The sequence below is a fragment of the Triplophysa rosa genome, linkage group LG25 (genome assembly GCF_024868665.1).
Source record: "Triplophysa rosa linkage group LG25, Trosa_1v2, whole genome shotgun sequence".
Taxonomy (NCBI): Eukaryota; Metazoa; Chordata; class Actinopteri; order Cypriniformes; family Nemacheilidae; genus Triplophysa; species Triplophysa rosa.
This window is the reverse complement of record NC_079914.1, coordinates 16,616,204-16,632,124: the sequence shown is the minus strand read 5'-3', so window position 1 is coordinate 16,632,124 and position 15,921 is coordinate 16,616,204. Positions and strand designations below refer to the sequence as shown.

The 15,921-nt window shown below is 44.2% G+C and overlaps 2 protein-coding genes across 3 annotated transcripts in view; one reads left to right on the top strand and one right to left on the bottom strand.

Moving 5' to 3' along the window:
* Positions 1-675: 675 nt before the first annotated feature.
* Positions 676-6,567, top strand: mfap2 (microfibril associated protein 2). Of its 2 annotated transcripts, none has more exons than XM_057325345.1 (8): positions 676-712; positions 1,744-1,788; positions 1,874-1,897; positions 2,071-2,127; positions 2,225-2,263; positions 2,341-2,428; positions 2,700-2,773; positions 2,855-6,567. In XM_057325345.1, the coding sequence occupies exons 1-8, from the start codon at positions 676-678 to the stop codon at positions 2,956-2,958; spliced, it is 468 nt and encodes a 155-aa protein (XP_057181328.1). In that variant the 3' UTR covers positions 2,959-6,567. The 2 variants fall into 2 exon arrangements, with proteins under 2 accessions (XP_057181328.1, XP_057181327.1); XM_057325344.1 differs by having other exon boundaries at positions 2,222-2,263.
* Positions 6,568-6,695: 128 nt separating this feature from the next.
* Positions 6,696-15,921, bottom strand: part of crocc2 (ciliary rootlet coiled-coil, rootletin family member 2) — a 15,151-nt gene continuing 5,925 nt past the window's right edge. Inside the window, exons 19-36 of the mRNA XM_057325346.1 lie at positions 13,859-13,985; positions 13,442-13,612; positions 13,170-13,349; positions 12,947-13,081; positions 12,658-12,801; positions 12,338-12,576; positions 12,098-12,257; positions 11,849-12,016; positions 11,339-11,768; positions 11,090-11,256; positions 10,876-10,996; positions 10,440-10,603; positions 10,144-10,359; positions 9,840-10,064; positions 9,621-9,770; positions 9,346-9,546; positions 9,125-9,256; positions 6,696-8,303 (exon numbers count right to left, since the gene is read on the bottom strand). Of these exons, the coding sequence (XP_057181329.1) occupies positions 8,049-8,303; positions 9,125-9,256; positions 9,346-9,546; positions 9,621-9,770; positions 9,840-10,064; positions 10,144-10,359; positions 10,440-10,603; positions 10,876-10,996; positions 11,090-11,256; positions 11,339-11,768; positions 11,849-12,016; positions 12,098-12,257; positions 12,338-12,576; positions 12,658-12,801; positions 12,947-13,081; positions 13,170-13,349; positions 13,442-13,612; positions 13,859-13,985 (3,385 nt within the window). The 3' untranslated portion in view covers positions 6,696-8,048. The remainder of the gene's footprint in view (positions 8,304-9,124; positions 9,257-9,345; positions 9,547-9,620; positions 9,771-9,839; positions 10,065-10,143; positions 10,360-10,439; positions 10,604-10,875; positions 10,997-11,089; positions 11,257-11,338; positions 11,769-11,848; positions 12,017-12,097; positions 12,258-12,337; positions 12,577-12,657; positions 12,802-12,946; positions 13,082-13,169; positions 13,350-13,441; positions 13,613-13,858; positions 13,986-15,921) is intronic.

The window sequence follows — 15,921 nt, the reverse complement described above, 5'->3', positions numbered from 1 at the left end:
GAGAGCTGCACACACACACACACACACACACACACTGCATCAATGGACAAGAGTGTATTTGTGTGTGTTTGACCGATTTTGTGTGTTCAGTGTGAACAGATCTGTGCAACAGTTTGATATTACAGACTAAAGAAACACAATGTTTAAGACTGTCTCTCTCTGTCTGTCTGTCTGTCTGTCTGTCTCATTCCATCGAATGGTTTTGCCTTTATGTGACAGGCTGTTGTTAGTGAGGGTCGTAAGAAATGAGAACACAGACAGACAGGATGAAGTGAGACAAAAGGCACAGAAAATGTCTGGAAGGCAAGCTGTGAGACAGACAGAGAGTGAGACGGGATATCTGGGGCAGTGTGAGCGTTTCTGCTTCAGAGTCATTTCTGAGAACAACACAGCAGCACATTCTTCAAGTGCAGACGATTCAGGGGCCACAGCAGGGCACACGCACACGCACACACACACACGCGCGCGCGCACACACGCACATACACACACACGCACACACACACACACACACACACACCACAACACACGCACACGCGCGCACACACGCACATACCACACACACACACACACACAATAGAGAAGGAGAGAGAGAGAGACAGACCGTTACAGTAAAGAGTTTGAATGTGAATAGCAGAGCATAAAATATGACATCATCTCACTGTTTTACAGACACATGAAACTCTCTTACTTGATTCTACTGTCAGTGCTCGGTGAGTAGCACACACACACTCACACACACACACGCACGCGCACGCACGCACGCACGCCAGCACAACGACACACAGCCTGGTTTACTATCTCGTGGGGACAGTCCATAGGCGTTGTTTTTATACTGTAAAACTGTTATTCTATCCCCTACCCATAACCTATCTCCTAAACCTAAAGATCATAGAACACTTTTTGCATTTTTAGATTTGTAAAAAATTTGTTCTGTACAATTATTAGCTTTTGTGCCCATGAGGACCTCATTTTGGTCCCCACGGTGACACGATCCCCATGTGTTGGTGTGTATTCAGGTTTTAGGTCCACCGGGATATATCAAACAATGATGACGACACACACACACACACACACACACACACACACACAGAGACAATATATAAACATGTATAATGATTTTTTATTTTTATTACACGGCTGGTTGGAATGCTTGATTCTGATTGGCCAGTCGCGACATTTGCGGGTTCGTTATTTCCAGATAACAACCTCTCAAAATCATTTTGACAGGTTTTTTGACTAATTACAAATATAAATATGTCTTTTAATAACATATATGACATTTTATTTACAAATGATTAAACCAATTTGCCTGTTCGTGACCTTAAAACCGAAACTAAACACCTTTTCCTCGCGGAAGGTCTGCATTCAGTAAAAATGAGCTCATCAAATATTTCAGATTCACATTTCAGGTCCAGATTGTTTCTCGTGTGGCAAGTAGTCGTGTAATAAGCGGGATAATGTACAAGCAGCCGGCTGTTATCATGAAATAAACCCTTATTTCTGCCATAACAACCAGCTGCCTGTACATTAGTCCTCACTTAAACTGTATATTGTATCCTGTTACAGTCATACTAACCTTTCTGTTTTTGACATTTTCAAATAAAACATCCTTTAGTTTAGGTTTATAATTAATTGACATCGTTCACACAGAATCAGACGTTTAGTATTATTGGATTGAATGTATTGAAACCTGCACACACACACAGTGATGACGATGATGATGGTTGTGTTTGTTGTGCAGGTGTGGTTGTGTGTCAGAACTATGATGATTATTCAGATGTCTTTGGTGAGTTCATCAGTGAATCTCTTCTGTTATTGAACACGACTGTAAACTCAGATCTGATCTTCTGCTTTGTGTTTCTCATCACCAGGGACCAGCAACAGTTATGATTACTGTAAGTGTGTCTGACACCATCACTTCACTTGTCTGGGAACACTGTCTGATGATTCCCAGCATTACACATGTTCTGTTTAAATGAAGATGTGTGTGTGTGTGATATAGTCAGTTCACGTGATCCTCTGAAAACATGATATTATAATCTGAAGCTGTTGTTGTTCTGATGGACAGATCCGGCAGTGCCACAACAGATCATACAAACACCAACCTCAGGACCTGGACAGACCGGTACACCTCTCTCTCTCTCTCTTTACACGTTACACCTCATTCAGTCTGCTTTCTACAGTATAATATTACCAAATTTGTTTTGTTTTTATTTCAGTAGTGGATTTCCAGACAGAGCCGACTGAACCTGGACCTCTGGGTATGAGCACTTGTAAATCACACTAACAGTGCGAGAGCGAGCGAGTGAGTCTGGTTGTGTTTTGTTGTGTTTTACAGACTGTCGTGAGGAACAGTATCCCTGCACTCGACTCTATTCTGTCCATCAGCCGTGTAAACAATGTCTCAACAGCATCTGCTTCTACAGGTCACCACACACACACACGCACACGCACGCACGCACGCACGCACACACACACACACACACACACACACACACAAGTTTCTTTCTTCTGCAGAACACAAAAGAAGATATTTTGAAGAATGTTGATAGTCAAACAACACTAATCTCCATTGACTTCCATTGAATGAACACAAAACCACTGAGACATTTCTCAAAATATCTTCTTTTTATCTTCTCTCGCTACTTTAATGTTGAATAATGTTGAATGTGAAGATGTGTGCTGTGTTTGTTGCAGTTTGCGGAGGGTTTATGTGATCAATAAAGAGATTTGTGTCAGGACAGTTTGTGCCCATGAGGAGCTGCTCAGAGGTCAGTGTGTGCGTGTGTTTTTACTCTTCAGACAGTGAGCAGCGATCTAACAGACGTATGTGTGTGTATGTTTCTGTGCAGCGGATCTGTGCCGGGATCAGTTTTCTCGCTGTGGTGTAGTTGCAGTTAGTGGTCAGTGTGGAGCGATGGGCGGGACCTGTGCCAAGAGCTGTGGATCCTGTTAAACGCACACACACACACACACACACACACACACACACACACACACACACACACACACACACACACACACACACACACACACACACACACACACAGCACACACACACACACACACACACACACACACACACACACACACACACACACACACACACACACACACACACACACACACACACACACACACATGTGCGAGCCCTGGTACTGCCTACTGATATGCTTAGACCAGCCCCTCTTGTGTAGAGTTCACCCCCTCCCCAAAAACATTCAAGACACAAAACATAAAATGTGATGAAACATCAACTCTTTTGGTTGGTAGCTTAATTTCACCACATTCATCACATTTCGTTGCATTCTCATCAAATTTGTTTACATATCTGCATCAGAATATATATCACGTATACATTCAGCTCTTTCCTGTTTTCTCCACCCCTCCTCTGTCTATGTCTGTCTCTCTCTTTATACGTACAGTATGTGATGTTTTTGGGCTCATATGAAGTGATATTAACTGTAATATAATCAATTGGTTCAGTGTTTATGGTGCTATTGTATCCTGTGATGCAGGACAAACGTTACGGTCATCATTCGGTGCTGTTGTTGTCGTTATTGTTTATTTGTGTGTTGTGTCTCGGGTGAGTTACACTGAACTTGACCCTTCACATCTGATCTCAGGTCAGATTTAAAGACCTGCAGGCACTGATCACCTTAAGAACAGCTACTGGAACGCAGATCTGCGCTGACGACTTCTGCAGACATGCGCAGATGATGCAGTCTGGGTTCAGTTGTCGTATTTTACTATCCTGTATTACTGTACTATTGCCTGGCTGTACCAAAAACCCTTAAAAATAAAACACTTTGTACTTTGAGTATGAACATCACGTGAGATTTATACGAGATGTGGGTCAGGTGTCCATTTTACTTGTCATTCCACGAAATCGGTGCCTTTTCAACATTGAAAATTTTAAATATAAAGTAAGTTTAATGTCTTTTTTCTTAATGTCCATACAATGAACACATCTTAAAATTTCATGAAATTGTGTGGTGTCATCTCAGGCTCTTTAATTTTTTATTTTATGACATTTTATTTGCCTCGTTTGAATTTTTTGTCATCCCTGTTACAGACACAAGTTGTACTATATACTGTATTTTTCAATAGAACTATGTAATAGTTGTTATACTGTATATACATGTAGTATTTTTGTCCCTCTTTTCACTGGGATTGTTTTTAATTATGGATTTCTTATTTAAGTCTTATATATGTCATTCGGATGACCAAAAACATCCTAATTTTTAAAAGGTGAACACATGTCAATTAAGAAAAATGTAGTTTTTTACAAGAGAAATATGAAAAGAATGGCTTTGTTTAAAATACCATATAGTTAAGGTTACAATGGAAAAACCTGGAAGGCCATTTCAAATATCATCTTTATATTTTAATGAAATTAATGATAGCAACAGGATTGATGTCTAAGTTACAGGACTGACCAGAGTAACAGGGATGACAGGACACATTCGTCGGCATAAACTGCACATATTTGTTTGCCTCACAGAACCTAAAATATACTTATCTGGTATACTAGGCAAAGAATATGATCAGATCTTGGTCTTCCTATGATCGTCTGAAACCAGACCAAGATGCTGAAATTTGGTTTCACGTTCTTGAACATTGCAAATTGGGGCGAGGGTCTGTAGTCACTCTATACTGCTCTTGTTTGCAATTGCACTAACAATAAATGCATTATTGACAATGAGTTGTGTGGAATAATGTCTTTATTGAGGCTAATCGACCTTATCCAGGTCATTAACACATTAAAACCATCTGGCAACATTAAATCTATTAAACAGCCAGCATTTAAAACACCTCACTACGGCAACTGACACAGGACAAACATGTCGTCATGTTTTCGCTTCTTTGCCGAAGGAGATTTACAGAACACGCTCTGTAGAGCCGTTGGTCTGTTTAGGGCTACTGTACAATCAACATGGCGAATTCTTTGTATGTAGATGGAAATAACTCATTCTAAGATAATAAAAACATAAGGCTTTATTATGTAAGGTCTTTATACATTATATATATATTATATTGCATGTCTGTCAGTAGATCTTCCTAAATATTACACACAGCACCTTTAAGAAATAGAGCTTTAAAAAATTAGATGCTCTACGCTGCCAACATGGTCACAAAACCATGACTCTGTTATTAGTAGACGTGTGAATTTCACTAGAATTGATAACGAAAAGTGATAGGGGTCATTAAACTGCCTGCTGGTCTTGAGAAAAACTCTTCAGGTCGGCACATTCTTTGCTTTTCCTTCCAGCATCTTCTGCATAGTTGACCCCTTATGATGTTAAGATCCATCTTTTCACTCTGAAAACAATCGAGAGACTCATACACAACTAATAATACAAAAACTGCAAACATGTACTGATGCTCAACACACCACATAAAGTGCCAGCTAGAGGGAAAGCTTGAACAGGATGGTCTGTGTAAATGAAATATGTAGGGGTCATTCCACGAAATGGGTGCCTTTTGTGTCCCTGATGAATAATCAGACATAGAATTACTTTAACAACAATATATTTTTATTTAAACGGATACCAACGCTACATGTTATTTCATCAATATTACATCAAAATAAAGTCAAATAAATATTATTTAAAATAATTAAAATTGTATTTATGCTGGTAAGTGTAAAGTTTTTGGCCTGTCCCTTGCAATGATTTTCATTTTTCAGCAGTACTTTTACCTTGCAAATTAAGGAAATATGTAAAAAAAAAATGTCCATATTATTCTGTAGTGTAGTGTAGCCTCATTATTAAACAATGTTTTGAAATAAGTATACATTATCAGTTTAAAATATAAACCATTTTATGTATGTCCCTGATTTTATGGGACATATTTTACTTCCATAGGGTTACTTTCACCACAAAACCCCTTGTAAAATAATGGTACATTCTGTTACATCATCTCCCCAGTGTGATTCCAACAGGAAAAACACAAGTAAGTTTGTCTCTCTCTTCAATAATGTTTAATTTTTAATGATTTATGAGGTTTAACTGAGAGGGGACCACATGCAATGTCAAACCTGTTAGGCGCGATTGCGCCTTTGTTTTTCTGCAGCACTCAATGGCATACTACTATAATGTGTAAAAGTGTATACATAAATATTTAAATAGTTTTAACATGATTTCGTTTATTTTATATAGTTTTTTTTAACACTAATAACCAGAAGCACATACTAACAATACTAATACTAACCACTAACTAAAATGTAATTGATGCTGTTATGCCCCTCACAATGAAATATATAGGAATTAGCTCAATAACACACACAGGATGATCTTTAAAAATAATTGCATTTTACACAGATACACCTTAAAAACAGGAAGGTAACAGGGATGACAGTAACAGGATTGACAGTTTCATGCTAATTTGCTAACTGCTAGCTAATGGTCACCGACACGAAAGCACATGCTGTACATTTTGAAACGATATTATTTGTAGATATTGATTATATTAAGTTAAACGAAAAATGTTACACAGTAATATTTTAAAAATAGCAACAGGGTTGACATTGCATGTGGTCCCCTCTCAGTTAAACCTCATAAATCATTAAAAATGAAACATTATTGAAGAGAGAGACAAATTTACTTGTGTTTATCCTGTTGGAATCACACTGGGGAGATGATGTAACTTCCTGGAAGTGATGTCACTAGAATGTACCTTTATTTTACAAAGGTTTTTTTTGGTGAAAGTAACAGTGGTGACATAGAATCAGCGACATACATAAAATGGTTTATATTTTAAACTGATAATGTATACCTATTCCAAAACATTGTTTAATAATGAAGCTACACTTAGAATAATACGGACATATATATTTTTTACATATTTGCTTTAATTTGCAAGGTAAAAATACTGCTGAAAATCGAAAATCATTGCAAGGGACAGGCCAAAAACTTTACACTTACCAGCATAAATACAATTTTAATTATTTTAAATAATATTTATTTTATTTTATTTTAATGTAATATTGATGAAAGAACATGTAGGCCCGGTTTCACAGACACGGCTTAGCTTAAGCCAGGACTATGCCTTAGTTGAATTAAGATATTTATGTCGCTTTTATGAAAATGCCTTAGAAGAATACATTACTGGTGTGCATCTTGAGACAAAACAATGGCACTAATATATTTTAAGATGTTTCTGGGTAAGTTATATTCAGTTAAGACAGGTCACACATTCCTTTTAGTCCGAGACTAGCCTTAAGCCTTGTCTGTGAAACCGGGCCTTAGTGTTGGTATCAGTTTAAATAAAACATGTATTTGTTGTTATAGTAATTCTATGTCTGATTATTCATCAGGGACACAAAAGGCACCGATTTCGTGGAATGACCCTGTAATATAAAAACACTCTACAACATATTTTCCCATTGTGTAAAACTTTCACCATAATCAAGTTATTTTCGAAAAAATGTATAAATATTGAAAACAAGAAAAATATTAATCTAGCTTGAATTGTACTGACGTTTAAATGAACGTAACAATTTCACGCCGTTCATGAGCAGCAGGTGTCACGCGCGCAAGAGTGTAGGATTTCTGACAGACTTTTATTATTTAATCCTATTAAACACCTTCCCTTAACAAAACCCCGCAAAACTCAGTGAAATAGAACTCTTTGAATGTTCACAGACCTTCATATTTTGTATTCAGAGCAGAAGATTGAGCAGAAAGGTCAGTTTACGTCAATGAAATGTATCATAAAAAACGAAACAAGCACAAGAGGTAAAATATGAGCAATTTAACTATTGTGACAGGTTCATAAATGTATGTCAGAGACGCATACAAACACGTTTTCACAGATTTCCTTCAGTCAGGTGTTCTCGTCTGTAAACAGTAAAAACTACAGTAAAAATGTATCTTCAAGTAACGTTATTTCTGTTCATTATTGGTCATTGATTAGGGAATGTAAGATTATAGTAACATTATTCATATCAAACATTCTTCAAAATGATTTCTCTGTAAGGTTAAAAATGTCATGATCATAACCGCTCATATTTGTGTCATGGTGACGTCACAGGTGAGTGTGGGATCAGCCGACAGTAGATGTGGGCGATACGAACGGTGTTCTGCGTCGGATCTCGTGCTGTAATTGTTCCTTCAGTGTTGACACTTGTTCCTCCAGACCTTTGACCCGCTGACGGTGAACTCTCTCACGTGCCGCCAGCGCTCGCTCCGCCTCTCTCTGACCGATGCGCAGACGCTCGGCCTCGCGCTGTGCTTCCTCACGCAGACGGGCCGACTGCTCGCTCGCGCTGTGAGTCTGCTCCAGTTCAGCCAGCTGAGCCTGAAATCAACACACAACATTCGTCACGTTTAACAATTGTGTCAAACAGCAACAACTGCAGCAGCAATAAACCAAATGTGATAGAAAGTGAGGTAAATAAACATGAAACATTATAAGCGGTTTTCCGCTGAGTAAATAAAATCCCCCCAAAAGGAATTTAAAGTCCCAGTGAAATCAAAAATGACAATGTCTGTTTTTTCATGAAATATTGCAGCGTTTATTGTAAATAGTTTATCAATGTGGCTCATTCTCATTTTAAGTTTGTGTGGCCTCATAATCTTCAGTTAAAATCAGTTTCAAAATGCAACGGCTGTTTTTATGCATCCAATCAAATCGCAGAGAAAGACGAAAGCCACGTCCACTATTTTTCTCATTAGAAATTCCATTTCACTCAGAAATGCGTCAAAATACGGAAGTAAAAACGGTCGCAACTTCCAGTTCACGGGGACTTTAAAAATGTATGATGTCACAACATGACACATATTGAACATATGAAGCTTTAGCTCGGACACATGATAAACCAGCGGTTTAAAGTGGTTACACAGCCAAAAGAAAGGGATGCACACACTTTTACCATAGCAACAGCAGAAACCATAGCAATCACACTACCTTTACATGACTTGAACTGCTCTACTGCACTATCAAACACAAGCAGAACCCTTCTGTTACTCACCAGACACACTGTGATCTTCTGTTTGACACCAAACAACTCTTCCTTACATGCACATCCACAAAAACATCACACACACACACACACACTTGATGGCATTATTCAACTGTTCGCATTATTTATTAATAACGTCAGATATGAATGTGAATACCTGCAGCAGTGCGATCTGTCTCTGTGCGTCCTGCAGCTCTTGTTCCGCGCCGTTGAGCGCGCGATCCAGTCGTCCTTTCTCTGCAGACAGACGCATGCTGCTCTCCTCCGTCTGCAGCTTCTGCCGCTCCACCTGATGTACAGATCCCAGAAAATGACATCGTCAGAATTCAGACTGAAACCAAAACCTTCAGGTCTTCTAGACAGACAGACAGGTGTCACCTTATCCAGAGTGTTTCTCAACGCGCTTTTGTCTTTCTCCAGGCGGACGGCCTGTCTCTCCACATCTCTCTTCTCTGTCTCCAGTAACGCTACTGCTCTCTGCAGACTGCGCAGGCGCTCTTCTAAAGACACTTTATCTGCGTGAGCAGCCTGTAGACTGCGCTGAGCTTCGGTTAGACTGTCGGACCTCTGCCGCAGAGCCTGCGCAAGACCGGAGAGAATGTTTTCAAACCTTCATAATGCACCTCCCACGATGCTCTGGGGCTCAGTCTCACCTCCTGTGTGTTGTGTAGCTCCGTCTCCAGTTCAGATGTGCGCAGCTGACTCTGACTCAGTTCTGACTGCAGTGTCTGCACTTGCTCCATCAGAGCGGTGGTGTTACGCTTCCCATCAGACACGGATGATCGGAGTCCGTCTGCACGCTCCTGTAAGAAGCCACACGTCAAAACGTACACTCTTTCTGCCCTACTGTCTGTCTCTGTCTGTCTCCTCACCTGCAGCTGTCTGCGGTCATTCTCAGTCTGACCCAGTGTTTTCTGCAGCGCTGCCAGACGCCCTTGAGTGACGCTGTGAGCTGCCGTGGCTTCCTGCAGGTCCTGAGAGAGAGCGAGGGCTCGTTCTTTCTGAACCGTCTCTGCCTCCTGAGCTTTAGACAGTAGGAGCGTCAGTCTGTCCACCTCTCTCTGAAGAGACGAGTTATGTCCTTCACCCTCTGCCACCTGACACACACACACAGGCATGATGAGGTTGTGAGGATGGGTCACATTTTGAGATGTTGACCTGTGAGTGATGTATGACCTGTTTGAGGGTGTTGTCATGTCTTTCATTAGCAGACTGGATCTCTGTCTCTCTCTCTGCCAGACTCAATCTCAGTCTCTGCAGCTCTCCCTCTAAGCTCCGCCTCTCCAGCTCCACCTGTGTGCCACGCCCTTCAGCTGCCTCCAAAGCCTCACGCAGCCGGCGCCGCTCCGCCTCCAGCCGCGCCTCTCCGGCCCTCAGTTTACCGCACTGCTCCTGCGGACAGACCGTCACTCACATACAGTAAATGATGTTAGCACAACAGTTATATAGTGATGTCAGCGTTGACCTCTGACCTCCACACGCCTGCGTTCAGCTTCAGTGTTCAGTAAGATTCTCTCCAGCTCTTTGATTTTGTCGTTTAGTGCGCGTCTGTCTCTCTCTCCTCTCCGCTGCAGCTCTTCCTGCTGATGCAGCTGAGCTTGAGCTGTCGACAGTTTGTCATCCAGCACACGCTTATCTAAACACACACAAACAATAAACACGTGTCTGCGCACCCGCGCGAGCATGTGACCGTGTAAAGCAGTGGTCACCAACCCTGCTCCTGGAGATCGACCGTCCTGAAGATTTCAGCTCCAACCCCAATCAAACACACCTGAACTATCTAATCAAGGTGTTCAGGTTTGCTTGATAATGACAGACAGGTGTGCTGAAGCAGGGTTGGAGCTGCAGTCTGCAGGACGGTCGATCTCCAGGAGCAGGGTTGGTGACCACTGCTGTAAAGTGTCTCACCCTCTTGACACTCTTGTAGTGTATTGTGCAGCTGAAGGACGCGCTGGTGGGCAGAGTCTCTCTCTGATGTCACTTCCTCGAACTCTCTCTGCAGTGACCCCAGCTGACCGCGTGCCTCATCCTAACGCACGAGTACAAGACAAGATGTGTGAGATACCATGTTAGTAACGAGAGGTACTATGACAGTGTGTGAGGTGAATGACAGCATGTTTACTCGTTGTCTCTGAGCGTCTCGCAGCTCCTGCAGGAAGTCTCTCAGACCGCTGCGAAGAGTTTCAGGGTCAAGCTCAGGCGGGGCGACGGGCAGCGGGGCATCAGTCCTCTCTGGAGACAACGGCCTCAGCACAACTGTGTTTTCAGGAGTGATATTACCTGCCACGTCTAAGAGAACAAAGTGTTTCCTTAAACAACTACACAACCCAATCCCTGTCAAAAACACGTCAAGTGAACACTGACTCTTGACCTTTGGCTGGCGACAGCGAGCAGCGCAGTGGAGACACGCTCCTACGTCCGGAAAGAGAGATCATAGAGGATGGAGAGGAGCCGACCGGACTCCGCCCTCTGCTGCTGCTCCGCCCCCTGGTCCCGATGCCCAGCGTACGCGTGAGCGCCGACTGCAGACTGCACAGCCTGAACTCTAGATCTCTGCGGGACGCCTCCGCACGCGACAGCTCCGCCTCCGTCGCAGCCAGACGACCCTGCGCCTCACTCAGCTGCAGCTGCATCCGCACAGACGCGTCGGAGGCCGTCTGCGCACGCGTGGCGAGGTTACGCGCCTCGTCCTGGAGCTTCTTCTCACAGCTGCGGGCCTCCTGTAGATGAGACATTAACTCTCGCTCATGACTGCGCCAGCACGATTCGCTCTCGCTCAGACGCCTCTGGAGAGAACACACCTGGAGAGAGAGAGAGAGAGAGAGAGAGGGTAATCAAATGCTTCAACCACATTCAGAAACACGTGACTGTGTGATCTCACATCTTTCTGAAGAGCGTTTCTGGACGTTTCCGTGTTGGTGAGCTTCTGTTTGAGAGTGATCAGTTCTTTTGCTCTCTCCTCATCTCTCTGATCTTCCACAGACAAACGCGTCTGCAGCTCAGCCACCTGTCTTCCCATCTGCTCTCGCTCAGCATCCAGAACCTTCACCTGACACAACAGAGTCACACTTGCATCACGCTGCATCTGCACATCTCACCAAACTCTCAGATCATCATCCGTCTGACCGACCTGCCTGCGCAGTTCCTGCAGCTCTCTGCGCGCCTCCAGTCTGGATCTCTCCACCTCACGCAGACAGCTGCGCAGATCTGACACCTCCTTCTGCGCAGACGCTAGATTTTCCTCCAGCAGTGACACTCTCTGCTCTCTCTCCTCACACACATGCTTCACACTGCACACACAAACACGCAGACAGGTAAATGTACATGTTTTAGATATTGTGTTGCATGATATGAAGTTTGAGTTAGTCACCTGATTCTCTCGCTCTCGGCCACTCTCAGAGCTTCTCTCAGCTGAACGTTTGATTGGCTCAGAGCGTCTTTCTCTTGGGTGACATCACTGATGGACCGTCGTAGCTCCACCCCATCTCGTCTATGCCTCTCCTCTGCATCCCGTATTTGGCACAAGCGTTTCTCCATCTCCAAAAGTTCTCGCTTTGTGGTGTCTCGACTCTCCTCGCTGGCGGAGAGCAGTGTGCGACATTCTTCAAACTGAAGGAGTATAAAAAAAGGAGTATTTTCCTCAGATTTAAATTGTGTAGTGTTGATGTTTTAATCTCTAGCCACAATAACCTCTCTGAGTGCTGTGTTTGCTCGCGTCTGCTGGTCTGCGCAGTTCTCCTGCAGTCTGCGCAGCTCACGCTCATGTGAACTCACTGTGTCCTGCAGCTGACTGTGCAGTTCCTGCAGCTCTGTGTTTAGAGCTGTGACTGCAACCTGGAAAATTTAACTAAAAGTAAATTAAACTTTACTGACAATTATTGATTACACAACAGACTAAGTCGATACTTCAATGAAACACAACTGAGAACTCCATCAACTTGTGAGCAATAAGATGTTTGTGTGTTTGTGTTATTCTGACCCGCTGCTGGTCTTTGAGGAGAATCATGTCTCGGTTGTTTCTCTCCAGTTCAAGCGCTGCAGTACTCAGCTCTGTCTGTAGGTAGCACACTTTCTCAGACAGAACCGCTTTCTCCGCCTCCTTCATGGACAGCGCCTGCACACACACACACACACACACACGTGTTAACAGACGTGTTATAACACAAGTCACGTCAGCGCTGCAAGTCACACGCGTGTGTTACCTGCTGTTTGTCGGTCTCGGCCTGCAGTAGACGCTGATCTCTGTCTCGCTGCAGTGAGTGAAGCTCTTCCTGAAGTTCATCTCGCTCTTTCTCCAGTCTGTTTATCTCCTCTTCCAGCTGTTCTCGGATCTGTCGCAGCGCCACCTGGTGTTCAGCCTCCAGACTGCAGCGCAGTGCCTCCTGCTGAATGAATTCATTGGGAATTTAATGTCTGTCGTAGTTTGACACAATCATTCAGTTTGTCATATAATGAATGTGTAAAAGCTCTTGACCTTCTGATTGGTCAGTCTCTCCAGCTCCTCCTGGTGGTCAGAGAGAGCCATGCGCAGAGATCGCTGTGCTTCCTGTTGAGCGGCCGTGAATGCATCTCTCAGCATGTCTTTCTCTCTCTCACTCTGAGACAAAACTGTCTCTCTGTCAGCACGCAACTGCTTCAACTCAGCTGAACACATAACACAACAGACAGCTCAACTACACATCTGCTTTATGCCCAACTACAGTATGAACAATAACATAAACTAAAAAATCTTTACATCTAACCCTCTCTCATGCACCCGTCTCTCTCTCTCTCATGCACCCGTCTCTCTCTCTCTCATGCACCCATCTCTCTCTCTCATGCACCCGTCTCTCTCTCTCTCTCATGCACCCGTCTCTCTCTCTCTCATGCACCCGTCTCTCTCTCTCTCATGGGTTAGTGTGTCAGTGCGCAGGCGCAGATGCTGGTTCTCTGACTCCAGATTTTCTCGTCGAGACTCAATCTGATTCATTTGCTGTTGTACCTCAAACAGACTCGTCTCCAGAGCCTCTCTCTCTGACCTACACACACACACACACACACAGTTACACACATAACACCTTACAAAATACACACACCATCACAAGACGGCTATTTACATTCCGATAAAAGTGTGTCACCTAAAGGCAGCGATCTCTTCGGTAAACACAGCGTTCTCTCTCTCCGATGCCGTCAGCTGAACCAGGAGCCCCGCCCTCTCCCGTGCAAGCTCCGCCCGCCCACGCCCTGCTTCCTCAAGAGCAGTGCTCTGCCTGTCCCCTTCACCACGGACAGCACCGAGCTCCGCCTCCAAAGCGCTCACCTCCCCGACCAGCTGTTTGATTGACAGCAGGATGAGGGAAAATACTTTACGAGAGAGTGAGACAGTCAGATGGTCAGAGAGTCACCTGTGTAATTCTGTCCTGTAATTTGCCTCTGTCTGCCCGCAGTGACTGAAGCTCCGCCTCCAGCCCCACCCTGGACAGCTCAGACTCCTGCAGTGATTGGTGTAGAGTGAGACGGACAGAATCCAGCTCGAGTCTGTTCTGCTCAGAGCGTACGAGTTCATCTCTGATGGTCAGTTTCTCTTGTTCTGCTTCTCTTCTCTGACACACCAACATGTTCTTCTCCTCCTCCAGCTGTCAATCAACACATTATAAAAGATGAGTGTGTGTGTGTGTGTGTGTGTATGATGAGGCTGATCGTGTGTGTGTGTACCTGTATGATGAGGCTGTTGAGATCAGACTTGTCATGTGCGATGCTCTCGTTGATGTTGCTCATCTTAGCGAGTGAATCTCTTAGTGACGTCTCCTCAGACTGAAGCTTACTGAGCAACAGTGAGATCTCAGCACGGCTCGACTCGCTCTGCACACACACACACACAGAGTGAGTTTGACACGTGAAGTATTGACAGTCCACTCATGTTTGTATGAGAGCGTGTCTGACCCTGTTGAGTGCATCTGTCAGTTGTGTGTTCTCAGTGTCCATCAGCTGTCTCTCTATCGTCACCTGCTGGAGAGATTCTCTCACTGCAGACAGTTCAGCTCGAAGAGAAGATGAGCGAGTCTCTGACCCCTCCCTCAGCTGCTGACTGACATCCACAGCAGACGTCACGTTGAGAAACACATCGACACACACACGTCACATTAGAAACACATCAAATACACACTCACATTCTGTCTGTCTCTGCTCGGGCTCGGTCTCTCTCCAGTGTGATGGCGTCTTTCTCTTCTCTCTCGTGGTCTCTCTCTCTCTGCGCAGACGTCACGGCCAGCTGCAGTTTCTCACCCTCCAGCTGCAGCAGCTGCACCTGCGTCTGCGCCCCCTGCGCTGCTTTATCCACACCGTCCTTCACACTGACAGGCAGAGAGAGTTTAGTTTTGTGTGCAGGTGCAGTAATGACGTGTTTGTCGTGTGCCAGACACGAACCTGCTCAGCGTGTCTCTCTCTTTTCTCAGTCTGTCTCTCTCTCTCACAGCTGTCTCTCTCTCTCTATGAGCCTCATCTCTCTCTGCCTGAAGCGCCTGCAGACGCAGCTCTGCATTCTGTTGGCCAGACTCCGCCTCTCCCAGCTGCCTGCGCAGCTGCTGGACTGATGACTGCGCAGACTGCAGACGCTCTCGCAGCTCCTGCACGCACACACGGGTGAGATGACGCGAGTAATCATGCAGGTAAACAGAACTGTCTGTCTGTCTGTACCTGGAGCTGGAGTTGTCTGTTGGTCAGAGCTGAGCGGAGAGCAGACAGACAGGTGTCAGGGATGATGTGTGATGATGATGATGAAGAGCGCAGGAGAGGCAGCACAACCTCTTCAATGCTTCCATCCAGAGGCTCACAGTCAGAAAACAGCAGCTACACACACACACACACGACAGATCAGAGATGACAGTGAAAACCCAGTGGGCCTCAATTATCAATCTAACGTAGAAACAAGTGCAGACATTTGTGTTGTAAATGAGCCGGTGTGTGTGTGTGTGT